The following is a 12,500-nucleotide window of genomic DNA, read 5'->3' on the forward strand; positions in this document are numbered from 1 at the left end:
TATGTTTAGCAAACCCAAAGACACTAAGTGTGTTCCAAATCGCATACTTAAGCACTTTTCTACACCATTTTCTAGTACATTATATTTCAGTGCATTACTTATACAATTTATACTACAAAATGCAGAAGAATAGTGCGCAAGTATGCGATTTGGGACGCAGCTAGTGTCTAATAATTCAACGGCACATGGTCAGTTTTGCGCATATTAAGTGCACTTTAAATACCTAAATGATGCACTTATTGAGTTGTTAGAAGTGTGTAATGTTGAACACTTCAAGCACTCAATGCTCACAGCTTTTCTCACACAGCGGAAGGGGAGGAGCTTATGATGAAGGGGCGGAGCTATAATGCACTAAGGTTTAATCATTCATTCATTCATTTTCATGTCGGCTTAGTCCCTTTATTAATCCGGGGTCGCCACAGCGGAATGAACCGCCATATTTATCCAGCAAGTGGCAGCTGCAACCCATCTCTGGGAAAAGTCCACACACACACTCATACACTACGGACAATTTAGCCTACCCAATTCACCTGCACCGCATGTCTTTGGACTGTGGGGGAAACCGGAGCACCCAGAGAAAACCCACGCGAAGGCAGGGAGAACATGCAAACTCCACACAGAAACGCCAACTGAGCCGAGGTTCAAACCAGCAACCTTCTTGCTGTGAGGCGACAGCACTACCTACTGCGCCACTGCCTCCCCAAGGTTGATTCACTTTATTTTTTTTATTTTATATTTATTTTGCAACCTCTAAATGTTGAATATGGTTATAATTATGACAGCAGTTATTTGGTCATTTATTTCACCTTTGTATGCAATTAGTGTTCGGGATGGCACTAAGCTCATACACTACATGGTTGAGTGTACAAGTGCATAGTATATAAGTGCATAGTGTACACAACCACGGTTCAGATGTTGCATTTCAGTATTTGTCAGGTTTGTGTCCTTAATCTGCTTCTGGGTGTAAGGTTAGTTTCTCCCACCAAAGCATCTCCTCCAAAGCCTTCTGTTGTGTTTTGCTATGATTTCTGACTGTTGTAGCGGTGAAATAACTCTAATCATTCAGCGCAGTGATATACAGATAACCAAACACCATCAATGCTCATCAGCCAATCAGAATCAAGCATTCAGCCGCCCTACAGTATAATGAGTAATGACTAGGTATTCGCTACACACCTAAACCTAACCTTATTTCATTTAGATAACTTACATAACTGTAATTTCTTATGTTAAGTTCTTGTACTGTAGAATAAAGTGCAGCCATAGTAATAAAAATAAATTATGCATAAAACACCACTACAGTAAACACATTATTAATTAATCAATATTACTCACTGTCTAACTGCGTAAATAAACTATTACAAGGACACCATAAAATAAAGTGTAACCAATATTTTTGTTTTAACATAATTTTAAAGTGTTTTCATCAGAAACAGCAACAAATCTTGTTTGTTGTAAACATGGTGCTAGATTGACCTTCATTAAACATTTTTTAATAATTAATTACCATATACACTACAAAGAAACCGCATACACACTGATGATTACACTGGACTTTTTTTTAAGGTAGGTGGTGGCAAACTACTTACGTACAGTTGAAGTCAAAATTATTAGCCCCCGTTTTATTTATTTTTTAAATATTTCCAAAATTATGTTTAACAGGGCACTGAAATGTTCACTGTATGTCTGATAATATTTTTTCTCCTGGAGAAAGTCTTATTTGTTTTATTTCGGCTAGAATAAAAGCGGTTTTTAATTTTTTAAACACCATTTTAAGGTCAATATTATTAGCCCCTTTAAGCTATATTTTTTTTCAATATTCTACAGAACAAACCATCGTTATACAATAACTTACCTAATTACCCTAACCTGCCTAGTTACCCTAATTCAGGGGTTCTCAAACTTTTCAGCTCGCGACCCCCAAAATAACAATGCCAGTGGCTCGCGACCCACAATATCATCTGAGGTGGTTATAAATACAAAAACTTTGCATGCAATGGTGCACACACACCAATAGACCAAAGTCTATTCTTCGTAGATTTTTTTATGTATGTTAGTGCTGTATATGGCCCAGAAAGCATCAGATGCAGCTATGCTGTGTCTTTAATATTATGTAATTACCCCAGCGATCGCAATTGAATAGAACTAGTAACTATTAGCTACTATAGTAACTTAATAAAGTAGTATATAGTAACTATAAATTACTATTTTTTTCTAGGTTATGGATAAAATATGGTAATTCTTATGGTTTAATAAAAATAAATAGATTTTTGGAAATCACCTGGCGACCCCCTTTCATTGTCCCACGACCCCTCGGGGGGTCCCGACCCCCACTTTGAGAACCACTGCCCTAATTAACCTAGTGAAGCCTTTAAATGTCACTTTAAGCTGTATAGAAGTGTTTTGAAGAATATCTAGTCTAATATTATTTACTGTCATCATGGCAAAGATAAAGTAAATCAGTTATTAGAGATGAGTTATTAAAACTATTATGATTAGAAATGTGTTGAAAAAAAATCTTCTCTCCGTTAAACAGAAATTGGGGGAAAAAAATAAACAAACAGGGAGTCTAATAATTCTGACCTCAACTGTATATGGACTGAATTTTAACAAGCAAATCAAGTTGAACATTACTCATTGTCACCTGCTTAAATTCAGCCCAAATAAATAGTCTGCAACTATGTACCTTAAAAACATTGAGTAATTCCAATGAATCATTTTTTAGTGCACACAATATTAAAATGCCCATTTACAAACGTATATATCAGAGATGCCCAAAGTAGAGCCAAAGTTGGCCCATGGTAACCTTTTATTTGGCCCACCATCACATGTGAATGGAGAGGGAGAATGATGGGGAGGGGTTGAGGTGAATTTCCTTTGTCATAGATTGCCATTTTGAATTCAACGTCACCTTTTTCTTCTTTGTTTTATTGCCGAGCTACAAAAAAGCCACTTGAAATTAAATAATTTAATGTTGTAAAGGAATCAGACTTTTAATATGTAAAGTACTGTCACTTATATAGTGGACAATGCACAAGGTAAAGGCAAGAGCAGCTCGACTAGTGTGTTCAGCACTGAACTCTATTGTGTTATAAATGGGATTGTTTGTGTTTTTACTGTAATAAGTTCATTATAAAATGTTAAAAATAATGCTGCATTAGTTAATATTCTTCATTGCAACATTTTGCAAATTAGGAAATTACCCATGGCAAATTTAATAAATATGCTTTGGTATATATTCAGCCCACAGTCCTCTATCAAGTTTGGTTTTTGGCCCTTTATAGGAAAAGGTTTGGGCACCTCTGGTATATATACACACATGTGCAAAACAGAAAGTCTCTACAACAATGTATTTCTCACACGCCCAGGTCTTCTTTATTCTTCTGAGGGTTCAAGCTTTGTGTTTCTGTAGGCACTGGAGCTTTCTTCATCTCCATTCCTTTGACCCAGGTATAAGCGAAAGATCCACCGAGCACCATCAAATTGCTCGTCCACCAAAGCGTGCTCTTTTCGGACGCCCAGTACACGACGGCCAGCACAGTCTGTGCGCATGATTTGGCCGTTCCGGATACATTGTGTGTTAACGGACTGGTGAACTTGATCTGAAGTCCTGTGACGTAACCAATGGCAAAGCCGAAAACCCCACCCAAAGTCATCATACCCCAAAAATGTAAATCTGTCAGCCGGCTAAACTCGAATACACTTTTCACCTCTCCCAGAATGATCAGGAGGGGAAGAAACAGCACAATGGCGTTGAGGTTGTTGTAGTAGGAGAGCTTCCAAATATTTCCGTCCACCACCGGCAATACTTTCTTCGTGAAGATGGCATTAAGAGACACACAAAGGCTGGCAATTACACCGAAAACGACACCTGCCCATGAAAGGGAACCTGCCACGGCTTCTTGGTCCACACCCAACCAGAACCCACCTGAAGGAGCACAACAAAAGACAAACCTTTAGACAAACCTCTCTTTTGTCACAGACTCCATTGTGTTGGTGAAAGAAAATACATTTTGTAAAACTCTAGGTCACAATTCACAGTATAAACAATCCTTTAACTAACAGTACGAGCTCAATAAATCACTAATAAACAGTTTATTAATAGTTCGGAAGGTAGAAGTTGGGTTTTGGTTAGGATTAGGGATGCATTATAAGATCAGACTATATAACTACTAATGAACAGTTCATATCTTAATAATATGTCAGTAGTTAATAGCAGGAATTGTGGCCTAAACTAAAGTGCCACCAATCATTTTTTCTGGTGTGCAAAGGAAAAACTATTAACCTTAAGATTAGAGAAGGATAACCAATGAAAACCAATCTTTTTGTTGTTTAATGGACCTGTTTAATATAAAAGCATTCGTTCGTTCGTTCACAAAAGTGGCTTAATTGTCCAAACACACAGGTATTATGAAGGCAGGATTCTGGCTTTAATCTCCATTAATTAAATCTGAAATGTCTACTATAGTATAGTCCAGCGGTACTCAAAGTGGGTGTCGGGACCCCCCCCCCCAAGGGGTCACGGGACAATAAAGAAGGGTTATCTGGACATTTCCAAAAATCTATTTATTTTATTTAATCCATAAGAATTACCATATTTTATGCATAACCTACTGAAAAGAAAAAATAGATGTTTATATTTACTATATACCACTGTATATAGTTACTATAGTAGCTTATAGTTACTAGTTCTATTGGATTGCGACTGTTGGGGTAATAACATTATATTACAGACACAGTAATAGCGTCATATGCAGCAGATTGATTTTAAAACACCAGGTTCAACTTTCTGGCACATTTACAGCACTGGCTTACATTAAAAAAAATCAATGAAGAATAGAGTTTGGTCTATCGGTGTGTGTGCACCATTGCATGCAAGGTCTCTGTATTTATAACCACCTCAGAAGATATTGGGGGTCGCGAGTCACTGGTATTGATATTTTGGGGGTCGCAGGCTGAAAAGTTTGGGAACCCTTGTTATAGTCAGTAGTACTGATTCCATCCACGTATTTTTTTGCACATTTTGGAATATACTGCATTAAAAATGTTTAATGGTGCACTGAACTGAACTGACTTTTATTAAGATTTATTAAACTGGACTTATTTCTAAAACACTGAAGAAATGGATTGATTACTGCAATGTTAACAACTCTTGAATGCATTGAATCATTGTAAAGCCCAGGAATAATAAATAAAATGCTTAATAGAAATGTCAAAAAGTGATAAGTGAGTAAGATCAACTTTTCAGATAAGACAAAATGTGCATAAACTAAAATGGAGACACATTTACCAAAAAAGGTCCAGCATGCAAAACGCGAGGTATTTAATAATATTACGTAAAAAGGAAAATGAATAAATGAATTAATAAATGAATGAATGAATAAATAAATAAATAAATGAATGAATAAATGAATCAATGAATAAATGAATGAATAAATGAATGAATTAATAAATGAGTGAATGAATAAATGAATGAATAAATGAATCAATGAATAAATGAATGAATGAATGAATGAATAAATGAATAAATAAATGAATGAATGAATAAATGAATGAATAAATGAATCAATGAATAAATGAATGAATAAATGAATGAATGAATGAATGAATGAATAAATGAATGAATAAATAAATGAATGAAATAAATGAATGAATGAATAAATAAGTGAATCGATGAATAAATGAATGAATAAATGAATGAATAAATGAATGAATGCATGAATCAATGAATGAATAAATTAATGAATAAATGAATGAATGAATGAATAAATGAATGAATGCATGAATAAATGAATGAATAAATGAATCAATTAATAAATAAATGAATGAATAAATGAATCAATGAATAAATGAATCAATGAATAAATTAATGAATAAATGAATGAATGCATGAATAAATGAGTGAATAAATAAATGAATGAATAAATGAATGAATGGTTCTCTTAAGTGAGTTAAGAGAATCATTCATTCTTTCATTTTCCTTCAGCTAGTCCCTTATTTATAAGTGGTCACCACAGCGTAATGAACCGCCAACTTGTTGAGCATGTTACAAAGGTGATGCCTTTCCAGCTGCAACCCAGTACTGGGAAACTCATGTTCCAGCCTGGCCAGCTAAGACCATGCTGGAAATGGCTGGAAACCAGCCTGGAAATTGCCAAAACCCCTCTAAAACCAGCCTGGTCGACCAGCTAAAACCAGCCTATATTATTATAATATTATATCATTAAGGGGAAAGTCTGAATCTACGAATATAAAACCCACTTTACCTCTATGAAAAGAAACTGCTTTACTCACCCAGAATGACTCCGCAACACAGCACCGCGTAGAGGGACGTCGTTTGTTTGAGGACCACGTAAGACAAAATAACGTTAAACACAGTGGAAAGCGAGCGTCCAACAGTGTAAAAGGCAACTCCCACATATTTCAGACACAAGTTATTAAACGTGATCATGCTTATGAACACGATCGTCAGCGGGAGAATCTCTCTGGACACCCGCAAATCAAACTTTAATGAGGGGAAATCCACGGATCCAGGACACAAGCTTGAGAGGAAACTCATGAGTAAACACAGTCCGACACTCACAACACACTGGAAGAAGGTGATGAAGACCGGCGCGTCGAGCTCCTTGCTGTCTAACAGGTAATTGTTCAGGAAAACCATGGAGATTGAGATGAACCAGTAGAGAGTCACGACCAGGGCGATTTTGGTGGCTCTCATAAAAAACGGCTCTTCTTTGTCCCCTGGACGAGTGGAGTCTGTGAAGGCCATTTTTAATATTCGGGATCGTTTGAGCTGGGACCTGTTCATGTTGCATGAATGAAAGAAGCGGAATATTGTTAGAAAACATTAGTTATTTCATAATTACAACAACACAAGAGCTGCAGAACAGTGTGCGTGAACTGGCCATAGTGGGGAAACACGATAGTAAACACGACGTCAGGACTGCTTGACAACTTCCCGGTTGGATTTCTTAAAGCGGTATACACACCAGAAATGAAATATAAAAACCGCACTAAATACACTTTGAATATCAGTTAAGTATCATTACCATGTTTATAGCTCCGATTTTTTATTAATTAGTCGAATAGAAATCAAACAAATACCATCAAAGCGTTTTCTGATGGCAATATTTATCTTACGTTAATTATTAACGCACAGCTAACTTCGAAAATGATCTCGGTTGTTTTAAAAATTAAACACATTCGTTTAAATGCGATGCTCAAGTCTTACCTTAGTGGAAAGCAGGCATTTGCTTCTAACCATTTGCATTGCACATTGCATCAGGAAGTGTTTTTAATGCTGAACTCCTCCTTTTCCCCGAGACAAACTACGTCGTATTACAGGTTTTGTAAAAACAATGGACTAAAACAGGTAGTACTAGTCAGTGCAGACTTGCGTCACGTCTCATTGATGTCACAGTAATAGTTGTCAAAATATTTGTGTATTTTTATTCATAAAAAATGTGTCAGAATTAACATATTCGAGTTAATAACAAGTCAGATAAATATAATTATCTTTGCATTTTGGGGCTGTAATGTAAAGTTAAACTTACATACATCAGATTTCACTTGCTGGTTTTATATTAAGGTGAACATTATTTGCTTTACTTCCAGGTTTTATTATAATATCACTTTTGTCTTTTTATTTAATAATATATAGTTGTCAACCTATCCCTGCTGTTAAAATCCAGCTTAAACCAGCCTAGGCTGGTTGGCTGGTTTTAGCTGGCCGACCAGGCCAGTTTTAGAGGGGTTTTGGCCATTTCCAGGCTGGTTTCCAGCCATTTCCAGCCTGGTCTTAGCTGGTAATGCTGGAAAATGACCAGCTAAATCCAGCTAAAACCAGCTTGACCAGCCTGGTTTAAGCTGGACATAGCTGGTTTTGACTGGGCTCCCAGCCTGGCTAGGTTGGTCAAGCTGGTTTTAGCTGGTCATCTCCTAGCCTGACCAGCTAAGACCAGGCTGGAAATGGCTGGAAACCAGCCTGGAAATGGCCAAAACCCCTCTAAAACTAGCCTACCAACCTAGGCTGGTTTAAGCTGTTTTTTTCAGTAGGGATGGGACATTGTTGATTGAAATTTTTGCTTAAAATTACCAATTTATAATATGTGGCTCATATTAGTATCTTCAATAGATGAATAACCAGTTTGTAAACATTCAGAAAGGTTGCAGAAAAAAACCAAGAGCACTTGCATTTACAGCGAGGGATTGACATCTGATGCGGTACAGAATTTGTTGTTGTATTAGAAATAAGTTATATTGATTAAATATTATATATATTATTTAACCGCTAATAGCTTGTCACCCAGTGATAAGCACAGTTATTTGGCAAAATTAACGTTATAGTGAGCGGCGTTCATCTGACAGGTCCATTTGCGATAGCACCCTCCCAATGGATATTAGATAAGACGAAATGGCCAAGCATCCAGCCCCAAATATACAACTATCTCAAGCTCCAAGTGATTTTACAAGAGAGAAGTTAAAGGCCTACAAGTCTTTGGATGCCTACAGTTTTGTTTTGTGTGGTCATGTGCAATCACCAGATTCAAAACTATGTAGAGCTAAAAACCAAGGTTTTGCCTAGCCAAAAACAAGGAAAGAAGACGGAGCTGTACAAGGCCTGGGTAATCATCAACAAGCAGAACAACTGGATTCGGACAGCGAACTACACCTGTACGGCAGGGTATGTGAACCTACATGATTACATTTTATTCTAAGCATTCAGTGTCCGCAGTTTAGTTCACTATATTTAACTGTTTTTGCTGAAATCATTGCTGCAATCAAAAATGAGTAATGTGTATGATTCAACAAAGCGTGAACTCATCTGATGTATGAGAACTGCAGAGTCCAGCATTTCTAATTAGGTGCTCACTCCATTCAGCTCTTATGATGGCTGTTAGCCAAAGACATCTGCGGTTGGCATTAAAAGCAGTGTTGTGTACGGAAAAATTTAAGTTTTTGATATTGGCGTCCTACCGCACAACACCACATGTTTGCTATTGCAACCAGTATTCGTGGTTAAACCCGTGTGATGTCATGTGTGACATAAGTTGGTAATTCCCCTATATAAGGTTGTAAACCAACATTTAAGGTTGAAATTGTTGCTTAAAAATTGCTAATTTCTAATATGGAGCTCCTATGATGATCTTAAATATTATGAACAATACTACAGCTACTTTAACAGACAAAACTAAACAAAAATAATCTTACCTCAATGTATTATTTAGAGTTAATAGTGTTTAAATCATGAACACTGTAGCTATGCATAATAAAAATTTCTTAATCTATACATTTTTAATTTGTGTATGTATTTGTTTAGAATATATCATATTATAGAATAAATCTATTATAGTAAATTGGTACATAGCTTTATAATTAATTGTTACGTAGGTTTTCTGTGTACATTTTCAGGTGGGTGGCAATTGTGATATGTTAATATACATTATCAGTAGATATAACTTAATTATTTTCTGTTTTATTATATTTTCACGCAGAATTCGCTATCATACTTGTTTTATTATGAATATCATCATAATAGATAATATCATAGGGACTTTTAATTTGACTTGTGAAATAGGGCGGGGGTTGGAGGGGTGGTCATTTCCGGTTTTGAGCTCCGCTGATGCGTATCGATAGATATCAGTGCATCCTGACGTAATTATCTTTTACATTTTGCTTAATTTAAAAGACAAGACAGGCGCTGTCCGTCATATCATAACAGCAGAATGGCGACAACAATAAGCACGCAACGAGGACAGGTAAGAGACTCTTCTCCAATAGCAAACATCATGCTAGCACTCTCAGCATAAGATGTATTTCCCCAATGAAAACAAACATTGGAAGTTGCGCAGTACAGAATTATCATCATGTCAGTGTGTATTTACAGATAATACACGAATAATACAGCTTAATGTGCGTCTAAACATCACAATGTTTGATAAATACCAACGCAAAATACCAAAATATGAATATGTCGGACAGTTCTGCTGAAGCATTGAGATCTGTCATGATGTGACAACAGCACACTAAATATAGATGTGTTTATCGGACATTAATTAGCAGTTTCTATCCACATAGCATGTAAACAGTCAAATTAAACCACTTTCACATCGATTTTCTTGTGTTCATTTTTAAGTATACATTAAATTTATTAATTAGTGTGTATTGTTATTTTATTTGGCCGTTTTAAGCGTGTTTATTATTGTGTATCGACAATCAAACTCGTGATTTAGCACGTAACGTTAGTTTGTAAAGGGAAGTTGATGCATGACGTAATGACAGGCACTTTTGGACTACTCGGTATTGGTGCAATGCCATAGATGTGCTAATGTACTATACCAGGGGTTCTAAACCTTTTTCATTTCAGGACCCACCTCCTTCTTCAAAAATGTTTTGAAGGTGCATATCTGACATTTTTAAAACTGATTGTTTTGGGAAAAATGCATATTTTAAACCTTAATTTATTAGCAAAGCATTTATTTTGCTTATACTATTATTATCTTATTTTCTACAGCATTTGATCAAAAACTAAACTAGTTTATATATATATATATATATATATATATATATATATATATATATATATATATATATATATTATATATATATATATATATATATATATATATATATATATATATATATATATATATATATATATATATTTATTTATTTATATATATATATATATATATATATATATATATATATATATATATATGTATATTTATATATTTATATATATATTTATATATATATATATATATATATATATATATATATATATATATATATATATATATATATATATATATATATAGTATTTGGGCCTTTTCTTTAATAAAAGAACCTGTACAGGACAGACATGACAAAAAAGCTGCTGCTTTGAATTAGACTGACTATGGACTACTATCATCTATTGATGGTATCCAATAAAATAAACAGTAAAATACAGTAAAAAAAAGTCTGTTGAAATGCATCGATCTGACCACCAAGTCTTGCTAGATCCTCCTGTATGGGAGATTATTGTTTACTTGATTTATAACGCTATGTAATGTGCATTAATTATGTATGGCCAGACTCCCAAAGCACTTGTTTACATAATTTGGTTTTGTAGGATCTCTATATGAAAATTAAAATAATTCAATGCATTTTTTTTTGTCATGAAGCACATCACACCAAAAACTGTCATATTAAAAAAATCAGACATGGCTCCATTAGATTATACGAGACGATCAATATAAAAAACGACATTAATTTAGCATTAATTAAAAATAACGAAACTATTAAAATGCTCAAGTTAATAAAAAAAGAAACATTTTAATATATTATATTATATAAGCAATGCTTATTTATTTACTCATAATATAATATAATATAATATAATATAATATAATATATTATAATATAATATAATATAATATAATATAATATAATACAAAACAATATATAAAAAAGACTGTTTGTGGTATTATAAATCTTATAATTAATTGCACAGAATTGAGAAACTGCTCTTATTCTCTGTTCAGGTTTACATCGGTGAGTTGCCTCAGGATTTTCTGAGGATCATGCCGACTCAGCAGCAGCAGCAAGTGCAGTTAGACGCACAGGCGGCCCGACAGCTGCAGTACGGAGGATCTTTAGGCACTGCTGGACGCCTCAGCATCACTGTAGTACAGGTACTGCTTTTACACCATTACAATTATACACTTACCTAAGATGTTTACACTACTTTTTGGAACTCCCATTGGTTGTAGAGCACTTTTTACATTGCTTAAAAGAACCCACTCCAAGACACTGTAGCATTTACTGAATCAAAGCCGATTCTTTTCATTTAACCTGTTAAATCAGTTTACAGATCATGCTGGACTAATCTGTTTCCATCTGTTCTTAATTCAACAACCTGCTGATTGAATTGATTCTGTGACAGAGAGAGTCTCCAGCTAACAATTCACTGATTCAAATGATTCAGTTAGAGCAGTTCTTTTGTTAATGATTCACTGATTCAAATGGTTCAGTTAGAGCAAGTCTACAGGTAATGATTCACTGAATCAAATTATTCAGTTAGAGCAAATCTACAGTTAATGATTCACTGAATCATATTATTCAGTTAGAGCAAATCTACAGTTAATGATTCACTGAATCAAATTATTCAGTTAGAGCAAATCTACAGTTAATGATTCACTCGCTAACTTCCCTTCCCTTCCACCATCGTTTTAAAGTGTGTTCCACTTCATCAAGTGAAAGAGGGAAGCTTACATGGACAAATGGAACGAGTTGACTTCATATGTCCACTCCACCACCTGCATGGCCCAGAAAGCAATGCGATTGTGATGCTACAACAGTGTATATTTCAAGTGCTCAAGGGTTTAGGGCATTGCATTTAAACCCATTCAGATGCTCCGCCAGTAGTGCACACTTGTGTAACATAACAAATGACATACATCTGAGTTAAGTTGACAGAGGGAAGTAAGCAAGTGAAGAGCATAAAAGATTGTACT

General features: G+C 34.9%; 2 protein-coding genes across 9 annotated transcripts in view; one reads left to right on the forward strand and one right to left on the reverse strand.

Annotated features, from left to right (window-relative positions):
- The window catches only part of slc35c1 (solute carrier family 35 member C1), a 7,926-nt gene extending 568 nt beyond the window's left edge, over nt 1–7,358 (reverse strand). Inside the window, exons 1-4 of one of the 4 annotated variants that reach the window (XR_015494712.1) lie at nt 7,232–7,285; nt 6,295–6,800; nt 2,347–3,928; nt 1–1,882 (exon numbers count right to left, since the gene is read on the reverse strand). The exon at nt 1–1,882 is cut by the window's left edge and continues 568 nt beyond it. Coding sequence is in view for 2 of the 4 variants with exons in the window: in XM_087259252.1 (XP_087115378.1) it covers nt 3,357–3,928; nt 6,295–6,808 (1,086 nt within the window). In the remaining 2 variants the exon portion in view is untranslated. 4 annotated transcript variants of the gene reach the window in all.
- tollip (toll interacting protein) overlaps nt 6,523–12,500 on the forward strand; it is a 14,307-nt gene continuing 8,329 nt past the window's right edge. Inside the window, exons 1-3 of one of the 5 annotated variants that reach the window (XM_087258875.2) lie at nt 6,534–6,640; nt 8,544–8,683; nt 11,529–11,678. In XM_087258875.2, coding sequence (XP_087115001.1) covers nt 11,568–11,678 — 111 coding nt within the window. In that variant the 5' untranslated portion in view covers nt 6,534–6,640; nt 8,544–8,683; nt 11,529–11,567. Of the gene's footprint in view, nt 6,641–8,543; nt 8,684–9,568; nt 9,759–11,528 lie in introns of those variants that run through there. The other 4 variants (XM_087258876.2, NM_001328590.1, NM_207061.2 and 1 more) reach the window with 4 other exon arrangements.

The sequence above is a fragment of the Danio rerio genome, chromosome 7 (genome assembly GCF_052040795.2).
Source record: "Danio rerio strain M-AB ecotype USA chromosome 7, GRCz13ab, whole genome shotgun sequence".
In the NCBI taxonomy this organism is placed as follows: Eukaryota; Metazoa; Chordata; class Actinopteri; order Cypriniformes; family Danionidae; genus Danio; species Danio rerio.